The sequence below is a fragment of the Diorhabda carinulata genome, chromosome 3, assembly GCF_026250575.1.
Source record: "Diorhabda carinulata isolate Delta chromosome 3, icDioCari1.1, whole genome shotgun sequence".
Lineage (NCBI taxonomy): Eukaryota > Metazoa > Arthropoda > Insecta > Coleoptera > Chrysomelidae > Diorhabda > Diorhabda carinulata.
The window spans coordinates 7,838,277-7,856,580 of NC_079462.1; the positions used below are offsets into that span (position 1 = coordinate 7,838,277).

The 18,304-nt window shown below is 32.8% G+C and overlaps 1 protein-coding gene across 2 annotated transcripts in view; it reads left to right on the forward strand.

Moving 5' to 3' along the window:
- Positions 1-18,304, forward strand: part of LOC130891509 (protein turtle homolog A-like) — an 842,489-nt gene that overhangs the window by 436,254 nt on the left and 387,931 nt on the right. For both annotated transcript variants that reach the window (XM_057796310.1, XM_057796309.1), the window contains exons 2-3: positions 4,246-4,387; positions 11,584-11,792. In XM_057796310.1, coding sequence (XP_057652293.1) covers positions 4,246-4,387; positions 11,584-11,792 — 351 coding nt within the window. The remainder of the gene's footprint in view (positions 1-4,245; positions 4,388-11,583; positions 11,793-18,304) is intronic.

Sequence of the window (18,304 nt, forward strand, 5' to 3'; positions counted from 1 at the left end):
CCTTTCCATAAATGAAGGTTATGAAAAATGTGGAGTTTCCTAATATCAAGGAGTGACTTAAAGTGTCACATTTGATAGCGGAAGTAAATAAAATAAATAACTTCCCCTTAGAAGCCATTATCGAGAGGAAACAGGGGATAGATTGGTTATTAATTATTCACTAATTTAGGAAGTGATCTAGTTCCGTGAAGGACTCCTTTACTTTTGATAAAGGCTTAAAAGTGTAAGCCGCAACGTTTGGAATATTTACATACGTATTTTTACAAGTTGTGACATTCACACTCAATTTTATTCAATAATTTTGACTCAAGCTATTAAAACATAATATAAGTATATGATCTTCTTTACTAGCCTGAGACATTATATATATTTTTCTGACCAGCTATATCGCATACAACATCCTTCTATGTGCGGTTATGAATCTTAACATTGATTTTATTAGATAATAGAATTTCTGATAATATCAATGTAGTATGCAGTTCACGTAATGATAAATCATTTAAATTGTTATCCAATAATTATTCAAAGAACAAATATATTTAGTTTTGTGGCATTCTTGTCATAAGATAATATTTCTTATTAAATTCAAGATTGCTGATAATTTCCAAACAAAAAAATGAACGGGAACAAATTGTCATAACGAAATTATCGTTGACATTATAATGAAAAATTTACAATATATTAGTTATTATAAGATTTAACAGTTGTCTAGCGAAGCGTCCGAGTACTGAACATGAAAATATTTTTTCTACTACCGTGCGTAAAGTACGTACTTTAGACACACTTTTGAGTGCACAAAACATACTTCAAGCAGTAGCGCGTAAAGAAAGTTCAAATTAATGTATGCGTAGCGTAATGGCTAGAGTACGAGGCTCATATGCGGAAGATACCAGGTTCAAGTCGCACTCATTCTACTTTATATTTTTCTACTTATGTAGTAATAATTATTCTTAGGCGACAATATCTGTTATGTAAAATTATACAGTAAGAAAATGACGATTAATCTTCTCAACTTATGTGATGAGATGATAATATTCACATTCATGGAAAAAAGGTTACTTTGCACACTTCTCACATAAATAACTATCTATTTGATAATTCTCAATAATAGAATTAGCGAAACTTTGAAATACAACAACTTTTCATGTTGTCAATACCATTTCTTCCAATAATGTGTATGATATAATACATTAAGGCAAATCAAATCAATCTGTTTTATACCGAGTTTACTTAACACGTATCAACTTAATGATACTGTATCATTCAATTATCGAGTAATAGCCATTACTCACGTATAAAACAATACACCACTATCAACAGTATTTTATGTGGGGATTGTACTTGAAGTATAGTTAACACTTCGAGAAGGCTTACCCGTCAGCATAATGGATGGCTTACACCAAACAAACAAAACAAAAAACACGAACAAAACTGTTTTTCTGAACAAAAATACCAATGTTCTTAAAAAAGTAAATAGTTCTTGAAATAATCTTGGTTTTAAAACTGTTTTAGCAAAGAAAACATTTTCCCATCTCGAGTCGTTGAATAAAAAAAGTTTAAAAGGAGAAACAAGGTATTCTTTCATTTTTGTTTATCTGGTGTACCCGTGTTTGTTTGTGGTCTGCGACATAGTTAATCAATTTTTATTTTAATAAAAACTTTATACAGCTGTTTAATTTAATTTGGTAATTTTATACTCGCGGTCCCCTCGTCATTTGGATGTAGAAAATGGAAAAATCATCCGATTTCGATTAATTTTTTCAAAAATTTTCATGTTCACGGCAGATTTACGAAAATAATATGGGAATTAAATAATTAAAACTATTATTGGTTTCAGGGCTTAAAATGTTCATGAAAATGCACTCATTCACGTATAGTTTTTAATAATTTTTTTCCAAATAATCAAATGGAGTTGTTATAATTCCTATCATAATCTACATGAAAAAACGAAAATATTGGAAAAAAAATTATACATAAATGTTGATTTATAATGTTTTTACAGTTAAAAATATAAACAATTTCTCTTAAAATCCACATTTTCTCACATATAATCCTTTGTACATTTTTAATAAGGATTCATCGAAGTTCTATGAACAAAACCATTCTTGAAATCACTTATTTTAATCAAAGGTACAATATTAAAAGTTTGAAACTTTGAAAAATTGAAAATTTTCACCATTAAAAAAATATATCTTATCTACTATATAGTTCAATCAACTACATCATAAACAAAATAATTTTCGGGATTTACACAAGGAAATAAGGCCACTGACGAAGTTGACTCTCAATTTAACCCAACGTCGTCAGTTCTTAAATCAGTTAATAATTGTTCAGTAGTGTAATCAACTTTTATTTCTCCTTTTAAATAAAGAACTAACTCAATATATTCGTTTTTCTCTGCTTTTGAAAATACCGTGTAAAAAAAATCACAGCTAATTACAAAATTGTCGTCGGAAATATTTCCAATAAAAACAGGACAAACAGCAAAACATAATTACTCTGTTCATTTTAAACAGTCTGTAAAAAAAAACAGAACTATTTCGAAAAAAAACAACGCTTGTTTTTATTTTGATTTTCCGGTAGAAAACTGTTTGTGAAAAGTGTTTGTTTGGTGTAGATCCACCATAGTAAACAGATTTTTGTTTTAGAATAGTTGTTAATGTACAAATAGAGCTGTTAGTTCTGTTAGTATCTATAATTAGATTCTTCTAAACACATAAATAAATGCTTTTGGAAAATATATGATTCCCGCAATTTCAATACATGCACTACACTGGAGTGATTGCAAGTGGAAAGGTGAAGTAATAATACTTTCTTTTTGGAGCTGAAGTGTGACTTAGGAAGTGTAACATACCTACCAGTTTTAATTAAAGATATCCAGAATAGAGACAGTTGTTATTCACAATAGAATTCACGTGCTTAACTGTATACAGGGTCACAGATTGATAAGAAATAATTGCTAAATGAGAAAAGTTTCATAATTGTTGTCCTGCCTATTGTGTCAAAGTGTTTCTGTTTAGAAAATACTCGAAAATGAGCTCTCGTTGATAGAGTTTGTTAGAAAGTTTCGACCATTTTGTGAAATTCCCTTCTCAGTATTCATAAAAGACCTGTGAACACTTCAAGAGAATAGTTTCTGATGGGTAAATAAAACAGAACAAAGCGCCAAGACGGTGTTAGAATAATAAAAAAGAACCGTTTGAAAATTTGAATGAACAATATAGATAAATCGAACTTTTATCTCATAGTATAGCTTAAAAATGTATAGTTCACTACTAGTAAGTAGTTTTCTTATCACTTTTGGATAGTTTTAGAATGTACCGATCCTTTTTGAAATGCGATGCTTGTAAATTTTAACGAATCGTAGAGAAACCACTCAAGTCTCGGTGCCAAGTGGAGATGCACTAGTTACATCTACTATAGCTCTTTCGCCTCTAAACTTTCACAATATAAATCGTCTAACTAGTCTAACGACCACTACTAAATCCGACACTTGGTAATGAGAGGAATCGTATTTGAGAATGGGACGCTTATAAAATAATTTCTAGAGAAAATACTAAAGTTGATATATGAAGAGCTTAGGAAAGTGAGAACCGAAACTTGAGGAAGTAAATAATATTTTTCACTTCTCGCTCTTTGTTTCTTACTGCTGGGCTTGACTACGATATATATTCCTACCTAGACTTTTTAACCTGACAAGATATATCACCAATCAAAAGGTCTGAACAATCCTGTTGAAAAAACCAACGTAATCAAAACCAGGAACAAAACTCAATCTATTAAACCAAAATAATTTTTAATTAGTATATTGTATAATAAATGTTGAAAATGGAAGATTTCACACGAGTTCGCAGAATAAGCAAAAGAGTGTAAAATCGAATTTCAACACTACCACAGAAAAACGCAGTTAGTATTAATTTTTTTAATTTAAGTTTATAGTAAAGTAACTACAGTTTTGGCAATAAATTAATGCTTGCAGAGGTTTGTATAAAGTTTTCTGGTGCTGCAAGTGTAGTTTCACAAAATGGAAGCGGTTGGCTTGGGGACAGTACATTAGAGGATCCTACATTTTCTACATTATGTTTAAAGACTTCTATTTTCTTACTGATCGAATCGTGCACATAACCTTTAGTATCCAATCCACCATAGCGATTCAGAGCTGGAAAATTAAATCCCGTATAGTTGAGAATACTTTACAGTAGTCACTCACTTTATTTTTTTCTAAAATGCATTTACTCTTTTCAGTGACATCTTCATTCGATGTGGAGGCAGTTCAAGGAGGAGTGGCTAAATTACCCTGTGACATAGAGCCTTCCATACCTGGTGATAAGATGCATATAGTAATCTGGTTCAAAGACGGAGAGAATCGAAAAACCCCCATCTATTCGTAAGTATTCTATCTATTATATCATTGTTGATTCATAATATATTGTGATCTTATTCAATATATTTACTTTGTCCTCTAAAATTTCTATAGACAAATTTGAAGTGACGAGACTAGAATATTATTTACAATTACAATTAAAGTTCGAAATTTTTGAAAGATTACAGCTTATGGAAGTTGATCGTCTCGAAGAATCTCCTGTGACAATCAGTTAAAATAACTTTTCTGAAATTACTCGACTGTCTATAGCTTTATCACGTGTTTTACGTTAAACAGATGGTCTGGCCGAACCTCTGAAGTCTCAATATCGATGCTATGATGATCATTTATCAAAACAGTGCACCGTCACATTGGGATATTTATAATTAAAAAAACTCATTGTTAATTTCTTATATGAAATTTTCCACGTAAAAATTGTTTAGAAATGTTCTTAAGGTCTCAACTAACAAGGGTAAAGCAGTGGCAGAGGTTTAGTCGTACAAAAATTTGTTGTTGATATTTTCGGACTAAATAATCTCTGCCGAAGGTTTATTGTCGCACAGCCCTTAGCTGAAGAATGTTGGTAAAAAAGTTGGGCGCTGGAACCGTATCGATTTTTCGGTTTTCCGACACTTTTTAATTACCTCTACCAAGGGTTTTTTATATGACTAAAACTCTGCCACTGCTTTACCGCTGTTAGTTGAGACCTTAAGAACATTTGTAAACAATTTTTACGTGGAAACTGTTTCAATTTTTCTCGCAAGTTTTACAACGTAAAAAACCGGCTGATATTTTCATACGCAAACGTTTTACACCGACGGAGTAGTCATTTAATGATGTACTGGGGTTTTACTTTCAGGCGCTGATCTTGGGAACCGTTTCGAGCCGTTTTTATGTAGCTAGTTCTACTATTTTTTCTCTCGCCGGGCTGAAAAGTTCGTCCTTGACGTATTCTAATTCACTAGCACTGGAATCGTCTAAATTAATTTTTTTTATTTCAATTCTGTATTTTCACACGATAATAAATAATAAATGTCGTGCTAAGCAAACTGTCATCAACCTTTGGGTAAACAAGTCGTTGCTACGATACCGGGAGCAAAAGAAATGTCTTTCCAGGAGCGAATAGGTCACTTTTGTCCCGCATACCAGGGATAAAACACATTTGGCTGTGACATAACGTACAAATTTTTTTATAGCTTATGTCCTGACAAATGTTGGTCAGTCATAGAAAAAGACGCCGAGGCTCTGAAAGAATTCATTTTCGTTTGATTTAAAATTAAATTGAGAGATTTTATATTGTGCACAATATTATATAATTCATATGTTATATAATTTCCATTTCCTAAGATATCACTCACTGTATTTGTATATGAAGACTACACCCATTTTTTTTTCTTCATAACAATCCAGTTAATTAGTTACACCATTATCTTGCAAATCCACTCCTTCCAATAGGAATTATTTTAAATTTATTTATTAATATTATACTCTAGCTGATTTTATGGGCTCTATAGAATGATAAGTACGAACCTCATTTTTCATATCTCATTATATCATCATATATCATTATATAAATAATTGTTGAATGTAAAGGAGTATGTTGAGTTTCATATTCTCTGAAGAAAAAGTTATGGAATAAGACTCCATGATTTTTCATATCGTCGAGAACTGTTAACAACTTTAACACAATCTGGGTCTCAAAACGAAAACTTGTTCCACTTTTCTAAATATTGCTGCTCTATAAGGAATAAATTTAACCTTCACTTGTATTTAACGACCATAACTCAAATCTAAATCTGATTAGTTTCTTTTTTGTTGAATATTTTACTGGAATATCTACCAAGATACATTCTTTCACTCTTTGGACACTATTGTTTTCGTTTGTCAACCACGACATATCAGTTCGTGATTGCCTGTGATAACCGGAGAACTCTAATATTCAAAAATTATGTGATTCTGGGTATCATACGTTTGAGATAGATCATCAAATCCTCTTTAGTTTCACTTTGTCTAGATATCGGATAAGAATTAAGTGAAAACTCACCTGTTTCATTTTTTTTAATATGGTTATTCTCCCAGCCGACCTTTCACCCTGCCTCACTTTTATTCAATTTTCTTCTTCGTATTGATCTCAAAAGTATGTGTGAATAGACAAAGGACAATTACCAGAATCCGTTAGGTATATAGTGAAGAGCTGATGCAAATGTATGAGGTTTCATCAGAGGAATATATGGGTTTAGTTGACCTAAAGCGGGTTTCCTTCCAACAAGACAATTATCAACTACATACTCAGGAATAAAATCGAAGAACTTGGTGGTACTACATCCAGCATTTAGTCCGAAACTTGTACCATCAGATTACTATTTATTGGAAATATTTGGATCCACATAAATGTTGGAAATGCAGTGCTACAATTCTCTGCAGTTGAGCTGAAAGAATAGTTTTCAAGGTCTCGTAGAGCTTGCTGAACTTTAGATAGGGTCAAAACTATATAATATATGATGCGCCATACTTTGAATATCAAAACCTTCTCTTTTTATGATTATTTAATGAACAAAGTGACTAACCTAACCTAACCTAACCTAACCTAACCTAACCTAACCTAACCAAATACTCGATGGATACTTCTTCACGATGATGTTTTTTTCCGTTGTGAGAAAACGCGGCATCCATCTTGTGTACAGCTTTCTCATGTTCAAATTCTCAGTTAATATGCGATGTACCGCACTTTTTGAAATGTCAGCTAGGTCGCGCACTCTGAGTTGACCATCATCCAATACCGCTTTGTGGATTTTCTTCAACAACCCTGGAGTCGTCACCTCATTTAATCGATGCTGGGCTTCGCAGGTCATACGGCCTTGTTTAAAGTCTGCTACCCAATATGTTACTGTCAATAACGAAGGACCAGTCTCTAGGTCAAACCAGTTACTTCTGGGACAATCTTCATATTTAGGAGCACTCTTAAGTCAATTTCGCTCTTAGACAAAGGGAACTGATATTAAGGTGGAAAGTGTCTCAACGCAATTATTTTATAATTATATGTCGTGAATTTATTCTGAATAATTTCATAACGAACTATTATTCATACAATTTTCTAGCATTACTATAGAGCTAGAGTGACATGTATAAATGAATTTGTGTCTGTTGTAAACACAATTATCAGGCCTGACGAGACACTATTTGATGAACCGTCGCGTCGTTACACCGATCAAAAAACATCCTTTCAATTACATGCAAAATATTTAGAATACGAGTTAAAGGGAATATTTTTTCTTTAGTGTCAAAGTAACCAATTTGCGTCATCAATTTGTGTAACATACAAGGGGTTGTTCACCAAACGAAGAAACATGACATTTGTTTCCATAATAATTTTTATCTTCTACAAAGTTTCCGTTTAAGTTTATATACTTCCAAACCTTCCAAATAATTGCTGTATTTTTAGACCTTAATTTAAATGAAAATATTTGTTGGAATTTTAATTCACTCCATGCCAAGATTAGAAGGAGTGATTGAGAAGAATTTTCTAGTATAAATAAGTGACGGGCTTGCGTTTTAATAGTCTCTAAAAAAAAAAGATACTTTGCTGTAAGTTTCAAGCACACTTTGTATGGTAATGATTTACCCAAGTCGACTGCACTGAAACGGTTAATAATGTTATGAAGAAGTCGGTGTTAATGGCCGTGAACCCAACCTTGTCCAACTAAAATGGAAATTTAATTAGGCGAATGCGCGGTACGTTTGATATACTTTTTTAAGCTGCGGAATTCGTTTGATGTTTGGTTACATCGTTTGTTTTGAATTAACTTCTAGGAAGGTCTATTTATTCATTTGTTTTGTTTCTAGAATTTCTTAGAATTTATTTTTGAATATATAAACGAGTTTTTGTAGCGCAGTTGGTTAGTTTATATTATATAGTCATAGTACACAGAACGAAATAGAAAAGGAACCAAAGAATTTGAATAAATTATATAAGTCAGTTAACTGTTAGTGATAAGTTAATTATCCTAAGTTAGTTAAGTGTAGTGTAAAGTGTTTGATCCAATGAAGTACGTAAGAGACCGTGTTTGTAAATTCACCCAACGAATAGAAAGAGTGTAAATAAATAATGAAAACTTTACAATAAGATGGTATAAGGAAATTTTTTTGTTTAATACTCACTTGATAACTTAATATTGGTAAACATGGCAAGAGATTTCAGGAAAGTTTGTTCTAAATATGCTTCTTTTTTTCAAAATGGAAATATCCACATTTTCAGAGGCTAAACACAAAATGATTATACAAAATCGAGAAGCGTATACATTCACATGTCAATACGTGGTAACTATGTGATATTCACGGATTTCATTGGTTTATTCAAGCATGAGTTATATAATCATAATTATGAGGATATATTCAATAGCATCATTTTATTGGACCATCATAACTTCTTTCGTATCAAAACGTTGCGTGAAATTCGATTTATAGCTCGATATGCCGATTTCAGCTGCAAATGAAAACATGAAATTTGAATATGATGATATTTTCCCTGATTATCGCAACTCATTTCGTTAACACAATCCATTTTGAAAAATTCCAATTCGCAAATATCAATAATATATGTCAATTGTACTAGAGCAGAAATATAATATTTACAGTTCGCCGTACGTCCAATTCTATTAGTACATAGCGTTAATGTCATTATCAGTCCTATGAATACTAATTGGCATTAATTTATCGTTGAAATAGGTGTAGCAAATGATTAAAAGTCCAACTTTGGTGATTTATTTTGGAGCGGATTGGTATAAATTGTGATATTTGGGTTGATACTAATAATAAATTTCTTCAAATTCATTATAAAATTTCTACACAACAATTTTGCTAAATGCTCCTATTATTTTTAATATTATGAAGATGAATTTGTAGGAGTTTTATGAAAGAATTGGAATACATTAGGAAAACAATTCAAAGCCAAATATTTTTAGATATATTTTCAGAATAAATAACCCTAAACATTGGCAAACTTCACTAATTCAAATCATTCAACCATAATTAGTCTGTTTATATATTCTCCGGGCACAAATATCAATAAAAAACATTCTTTCTCTGATCTATATAATTACCAGGATTAAAGAAAATCGGAAAATTCAAAAGGTGTTATTTGCTAAACAGATGTTTAAATCCAATAAAAACTGGATGAATGCTACACAAAACGAACTCACATGTATTTAATTATGGCAGGCGTATGTCCAGCAATGGATTTAATTGGGCCTATTAAACTTACTGTTGACTGTTACTGTGCCTATTTTAAAGTAATTAATGGTGAGAAGTTAGTTCTTCATAAGTGAAACAACTCATCACATACGGGGATACTAAAACTAGTCTATACATCACGAGTAATTATCTCTAAAAAGGTACAAAGACTGGCTTGCATGATTGTAACGCCAACAGCTTCACAAGAAGTGATTCTAAATCTTCCACCTCTCCATATCGTATTAGAAAGCATGGCAGATAATGATCAAAGAAGAAATTAAGAAGTGAAAACCATTCTTGAGATACCAAAAAATCAAGCTTTGATAGAAGCCTGTGCAACACATCAACACATCAAGCATTTTTCGACCGGAAATATATGCTATTGAAAAATATGTCCAGTGAATCTAGAAAAGCATTATCGCTGATAAAACATCATTATTAGGCAAGAAAAATAAAAGAACTCTGCAATAAATTCCGGGAAACACCGGAGTAGAGGGAACGAAATAGCTGACAGACTTGATTAAGTAGGAGAACACCTAAATCCTTTTGTGGTATCAACAACAGAACAATGAAAAAAGCATTCAAATGAAGTTAGATAGGGGTAAAACCAGTTAATGAGAATCTAGAGGGGCTCAGACAAGCAGATAATACAGCGTGCAGATTCTGTTACGTAGAGTACGAAACCTCTAGTCACATTTTCTTGGAGTGTGGGACTCTATAGAACTCCTAAGCACTACACATGGAAGCGTAGGAAATTGAAGACGAATATCTGGGGTAGCTATAGCCATTCCACATTCTGAACTTTCAAAAAGGTTTTGGAATTATTCGTTCAGCTGTAAATACTCTGATCCCAAGTATCGCAGCAAGAAAGAGGGACACAGTAGATCCTTTCGTGTTCGTACATACATAGTTCTTCATATTTGATAAGTACCGGAATAGTTGACCAATATGTCTCTCTATGGAAGTTCATACTACCATCTTCTTCGTCTTTGGTGCATATGTAACCTTGTTGTTATCATGAAAAGGTATTTTCTTACTACTAGGTTTAATATATTTTAAAATTGTTTGTTTTCCTTTACTATTATTTTTGTCAAGCTATGTGTTGAACTTGTGCGCTAAAGAGACATGACTGATCTACCACATGTGATCATTTTCTATGATATAAAATTTTTCTTCAAATTTGTATTGTTGCCACTATATTTTAATTTTTCAATTTTTTGAGACTCTGACCTAAGAGATTTTTCGATAGCTTCAGAAACTCTAATTCTTTTTCTTATTATTTCAAAAATATTCTTGGTTTTCAAATTTGTTATCCGATAACGTATTTAAACAAGTTCATATTTAGACCATTCTGTTACATAGACTGCTACTTAGACCGAAACAGTGGCAGAACATCTAAAACGACTAACATCAAAACCATCTTGCACGGCTTTACACGATTCTGGACAGCTTTTAATATTATATATTTCAAAAATATTTTTCGATGCATTAGCGAGCACTCAGAATAATTTTATCAAAATAGTCACTCTTAGGTTTGACGACAATTCTTTAATTTCAGCTAGTTAATGATTAAAGCGTTGACAAAATTCCTCTTCTGATCCTTAAGAAAATTGCGTATGAAACAGTATTAAATATTTTCAATTGTTGTGAACGAAAGTTATTTTAATAATTCACCAGAAAACTGACAACTATACAACGTACTGTATAGTTTTACAGCTCATAATAGTAATTGATATGAGGATAATATAGAAAGAAAATATGTAATGATATAGAAAAATGAAAAAGGAACTTTTCACAAAATTAGTAACTAATAGAAACTTGTCGCTATTACATTTCGGATAATTGATTCGTCGTTCCATCCACAAATATAATACAACCAACAATTATGATATATGATCTTTCACATACTATAGACAGCTTTTGTTCTGCCATCTCCTTTCATATTCCTATTACAAATTTCGTTATATTAATTTATTGAATATCTCTTTCAGGTTCGACTCCAGAGATAAATCTTTAGAACAAGGTAAACATTGGGCAGATGAAAGTGTTCTTGGTGGCAGAGGTTATTTCCGTTACCAAGACAAACCAGCCAAATTGACTCTCGAAACTGTTAAAGACAGCGATGGAGGTATTTATCACTGCAGAGTGGATTTCAAGCAGACTCCAACAAGAAACATAAAAGTTAATCTCACAATAATAAGTAAGTTTTCTCATGTTATTTATTCTTCAACGGATTATTTCTCTGATAAGTAAGAACATTAATTTCTTCTGTAGTAATTTAGTTTCAACGGCAAATTTATCATGAGATTAATCGTTGATTTCAGATTTTGGAATAAATACGAATTTCTCAAGATAGAACTCAGAACTTTTAACTGGAGTATAATAATTATTTAGACTGATTTCCGTGTCCTAACTCTATGTATATACACTTTTCATGTGAAAGCATTCAAATGTTGTTATTATCAATAAACTTGTCTGTTATTACCAATAAACTGTTCCGGTATGCTGTCCCAAATGGCTTGCAAGACATTATTTAGTTGTAACATTTGTGGAGGTAGCCGGCATCAATTTAATTGCTTGGAAATTTCAATGTAGCCGTTGCTAAATTATAGAGTTGGCGAAGCAATTTTTTGTTGATTTTGATTATACACACCGCAATAAAATTTCACTTTTAAATTTGTTCTTTTATTATGCTTTATCAATAAGTCATTATCTATGTTATTCAAAGTAGGTACATTCTTATAATAGCTAATCATCCAAATTCCATGATTCGATCCCAACTGAAAAGTTTGCATTTCTATTATCTTTGTATTTTCCATTCCACTCAACTCAATATCTATTCATACTATAATTTTTTTTAGTATATAGGACTAGTATTCATCGAGTTTCATATCTCTGGCACTATTTTTTCTCTGACTATGTCACTATGACTATGTCACTCTGTTATTGAACATTTTTATAATTTTCTTTAGAAAAACAGCATACAAACATCAATTTTCAAACAATATCTCTCTCTACGTCAGTTATATTAAATAAATTCGCATCAAAGTGAAATTAATCCCAACCGTTTGATATACAGTGTGTTCCAAAAATATCTTTACAACTTCAAAAATTCATAACTTCGAAAAGAAACAAGATATTTATATTCTGTCTTTTGCACGTATTACTGCAATTAAGAAAGTTTTTTTTAGTACAACTCAATGCTGTAACATGTCGCCTGTGATTGTAATAAAAACTTGTGTAATGCGGCGTTCCAAGTCATCAATTTCGTTAACCGGTATCCGGTAAACAATGTCCTTTAAAAAACCCCACAAGAAGAAGTCGATGGGTGTTATGTCTGGAGACCTTGGTTGCCATGTTGTTGGGCCATCCCGTCCAATCCATCGGTTGTAAAAAGTTTCGTTGAAGTGTGTGAAGTGCTGTCAACCAGTATAGTGGTGCACCATCCTGTTGGAAGTAAACAATTGACTGTAATTCTTCCAAGGAAGAATTTATTAAGCATATCTATGTACACGCAGCCAGTAACTGTAGTTAATTAATCTTTAGGATGTCTCGTTGAAGCTCGACTACTGCATGTGGGGTGTCAGAACCCCAAATTCGGACGTTGTGGCGGTTGATTGTACCAGACACATGGAACGTGGCCTTATCACTGAAACACACTTTTTTCAAGAAATCTTCATCATGCTCAATACGTAGTAACATGTCTACGACAAATTACACACGTTTTGGTCGATCTTTTGGTAATAGCGCCTGCCGCAGATGTACATTATAGGCATACAGACGCAACTGTTTATGACGAACCCTGTGGATTGTGGTTGTAGGCATTTGGAGTTGCATGAAGCCTGACGAATTGAAGTTTTCGGATTGTGCTGGAATAGGCAAACGTTTAATAATCCTTCATGCAGGATCTGAGCATATTTCCACATTTAAAGATGCATTGCTAATCTTTGTCTCTTATATGTCTCTTATACGGAATATTAGTATTTAGAATATATTGTCCAATGAAGCCACGAATTTTTTTGTAAGAATCTGGAATATCGTACTACATTGAGAGTTCCGTTCTAGGATATGGTTCTTATAACTTTATTTCCTACAATCTCTGTTCAAAAATTTTGGGAGTGATACGTTGTTCCACCTAGTGAAAAACTTTTTTGACTGAATTTCTGTATATCGCCGTACATGAAGTAGTCGTACTATCTCGCAAAGCTAAGATATAGGGGTGTCTTTCATTGGACTAGAAAAATAAGATGGGTTCATTTTACAGATTTCACAGAAATCTCAAGATTATTAATTTGGATTTCGTCTGACACCTCGCATGGAAATTGCTTAAGCAGTGTGTTTGCTGCAGATTACCTATGTTAAACGTTCATGGAAATTTTAAGCCGGCTAAACTAGAATTGCATCTCAAGAAATAGGATATTCGTCAAATCCCTTCCATAAGTAACGCCGTTAATTTTGCATACATTCCAACGCAAACCCTATTAGAGCTTTCGCATTACCCACTTGTTCTGAAATTTGCATACTATGATGAAAATGTTTACTAAAGTAAATACGTATTTCTGATGAGTTAGAGGAAGTCTAATAGAATTTTACGTCAACTTCATGATGTCGGTTGTTTCTCGCTCCCCGTTTTTAGATACATTCGTACAAAATCAACATCTAACAATTCTAATCTATTTATGAGCGAGCTGTCAACAGTTGCCGATAAATCTAATTGAGTTTGTCACTGTACAGTTACTTTTCAAGTTGGGGTTTCATTGAAGCTTCACATTTGAACTCAAGCTGCATTTTTCCATAGTCACAAAATGGGTTCATGTAGTTCAGAACCGGTTATTGCTATTTATACTTTCACGATGATTTATTTATGTTACAATGCAAAAAAGACTTTCTCTCTCCAACTAATAATAAATACTAAAAATAATTGTGCACAGAATATTTCCTGTGTTATGTTAAAGTTTTCAAAGATGTAATTTAGTTCAAGTGAGCTTTCATCCGTATCGATTTCGGTTTGTTGGAAAAAGGAAAAATAGTGCGTGAGCGCCAGTATATTTAGTATTTCCTGTCTAATGGAAAATATAAAAATGAAATACTTACATACTCGTAATTTAGTGTATTGTTCTATAGAAAATACGAATTACATCCAGTTGAAATATATCAAATAACAGCCGTTAAAAATACAATGTATATTAGAAAGATGGAAAAAATTCACTTGATTTTTCTCAGTTGGAAACCAAGATTCGTCAATTGAATTCGTTAATGTTAAGCTCAGTGAGAATAACTTGTTGTGGGTTAATTTCAAATGGAGTGGACTTTTCATTACCATAAAGGAAAGAAAGCTGTTACGGCTCACATAGAAATATGTGAAGACTATGGTGCTGATTCCTAACAGAGCGCATGTGTTGGAATTGGTGTAAATAATTCTATTTTGGAGATTTTTCCCTCAAAGATGAGCAACGTTCTGGTCGGCCTACTGAAGTTGATTCTGACCAATTCGAAGTCATAATTGAAGAGGATCGTCCTATAACTGTTCGAGAAGTTGAGAAGAAGCTACACGTGTCGCATACAACAATTTGAAAACACTTAAAATGTCTTGGGCTAGTTAAGAAGCTTGATATTTGGGTATCTCATGAAATTAAAGAAATTCATTTACCATAAATAATCAACATTTGCGATATGAATCTCAAACGAAATGAAACCGACTCTTTCTTTGAAAGAATTATAACTGGTGATGAAAAATGGGTCTTGTATAGTAACATGGTTCGAAAACAATCATGGAACAAACACGATGAACCAGAACAAACCACATCGAAAACTGAAAGATAACAAAAAAAGCTCAAGCCGTTAGTTTGGTGGAATTACAAAGGTGTTGTGTTTTTTAAGCTACTTCCAAGGAACCAAACGATTAATTCTGATGTTTCCTGTCAACAATTAGTGAAACTGGGTGGCGCAATCGAAGAACAACGGACAGAATTCTCAAATCGGAAAGGTTTAGTGTTCCACCATGATAATGCAAGGCCTCACACATCTTTGGCAACTCGTGCGAGACTTTTGGATCTTGGCTGGGAAGTGACGCCACATCCCCCATACAGCCCTGACCCGGCAACATCTGATTTCCATTTATTTGGAATTTTGCAGAATGGTCAAACTTTCTCAAATGACGATAACCTTCAATTACACCTGGTTCAGTTTTTTGCTGATAAGGACGCGAAATCATGAAGCTAAGAGGAAGATGGTAAAAGGTCATTGAGCAAAACGGAAAATATATAATTGATTGGAAACTATTATTTATTAAAATATATTTTTTGTTTTATACCACAATACCGTATTTACTTTGTCGCTAGCAAATAATAATAATATGTGGAATATCGTAATGTTCGACGAAGTCAATAATGGACCTAATATTGGTCATACTCATTTAACAAGAATGAAGAACTTTGGCATTTTACAAATCACCATCAGCCAACTGGGTCGATACTAGTTTAAGTCTTATGATATTAGACAAATTACTTTTTACCTGAAGGCACCTTAATACCCGTTGACAGGCCTTTCATGAAAGCTTGGAGAGCACTGGTTATATTTTTGTCTTGCCACATTTTTGGTACTGTATATCCTTTATTAATCCACGTCTCATCAAGATAAAAGATTTTCTTCTGCTCTGTTCTGTACTGCTTTATACTTTTTAAGTATTTTCGTCGCCAGCGAACAATTTCATCGCTTTCCAGTAAAAGTGCTTTACGCTTATGCTTTTCCCAGACAAAATTCATATTTCCCAAAAGTGGTCCATAAAAGTTTTTTAGTTTTCAACGGAATACTGTCATTCTGGACAAACTCCATTAAAATCTTATCTAGAGTGGGTATTTCTTTTTTAAAATAAAAAGAGTGAACTTTTCTTCGAATTATACTTTTGGTGTCTTCATCAAGGACTTTTACTGGTCTGTCTGGACTTTTCTTGGGAGGTTCTACTTGGCCTAGAATCTGTCTCCCCCGCAATAATTTAAAAACGGTGGACTTTCCAACTCCAGTCATTCGGGAACTTCGCTTGTACAGTAAATTTCGGGTAATCGTATTTTATGAAATTTAAAATGATAAGTTTTTCATTCACTGATAGTGGAGAATTATTGGAGCATCTTTTCGTTGGTGTGAATGTCGCCATTTTATTACTAATCTTATAATACTGTAAACACTATTCACGGCTTAACAGCACCAATGCCCTTACGGCGCATGGTTAAGCCGAATCTGAAATAGGGTTGGAATTAGGCAAAGGCACTAATAGAAGGTTAAACGGAACCTGTTAAACGCAAAACGTAACTGTATAATCTACTACCTAAGTAATCCCTACACAATATTTCAGGACCTACACCTATGGCCGACACCGAAATTGAGCCGAACTGGACGGAATTCCCCATTTTATTGCTCTATACATTTCTAAAATAGACTATAGAATGATAGAAATAGATCCAAAGGAATCTTTCAAAACACACGCGAATGAATTGGAGTTTATATGATCAACTTTTGAACTTATTGAATCATTCAATAAGAAAACCAGTACATTGTATGTTAGAAACTAAAACGCCGTTGGTTCTGCTAAATGATTTCATATATTAGTGTCAGAAACTTAGTCTCCATTTTTTCATTGAGAAAATTCACCAATAAATTATTCCCTAGCCTTTCTCTTAGAGAAGTCATTTTTCAAGTTATTCGATATACAGTTATCAAATTACCATGTGGAAGTATAAACTACACTGGAAAAGTGAAAATTTTTGATGTTCAATGACATTCAGGGAGTAAAAAGTAGGGAGTTGATTAACTTCGATATCAAAAGCCCGTACGAGCGGAGTCATTATGTGCAATATCACCGTTTCTCATCAAGTTAACTGGCTTTTATATTTATGAACGTCTAGAGCGTGTCATGTTCGCGTTCATTCTGTGTACCACTTGAAGGTAATAATGAACGTTACAATATGTCAAAGTGACTTTTCACTTGTTCGAACATGAGATACTTGGAAAAAAATTCGTCTAAAACCATCACATAATAAGCAAGAGAATATTGATAAGCAATGAAGGAATTGAAGGAATTATATTCCATCGTCAAAAGTCAAGTCATAATTGAATCATAAGGCATTATTTTGGCGCAAGTACTATCCGAGGATGCTCTAGCAACTCGTTTTTATGGATTTTTACGAAATCAATAGAGGATAATTTTCATTGCAACCACCTCATGCTACATGAAACTATTTATTTCTGAATTACCAGACTGATAAATGCACTTATAGTTGGCATAATTAAGTTAGCTGCTATGGGCAAACAAATTGGTTGTATTTCTATTAAAAGATCCTTCCTCCACACGGTTACATCGATGACAATATAAATAACAAGGAGAAGAACAATTATGGGTGTAATTAACAAGAATAACTGTAGCACAGAGAATGCTGATAATATCACAAGCACTACTACAAAAGGAAGTACTACTTATAAAATGACAGATCCACCTGTGATTTTCAATAACTGTAATAATATTACTATTAACTGTATTTATCTTGTTCACATTAATTTTTTTTCCAGATGTTTGTAGATAAAGTGTTCCATTCGCAAGTAATAGTTATTACTAGCTTACTGAATAATTTACTATTATCATGGTCTTGGGAGCCCAGGTAATGATCGCTTATCAGTTCATTAACATATTTTAGTACCTTTAGTACCTCATTCTCCATT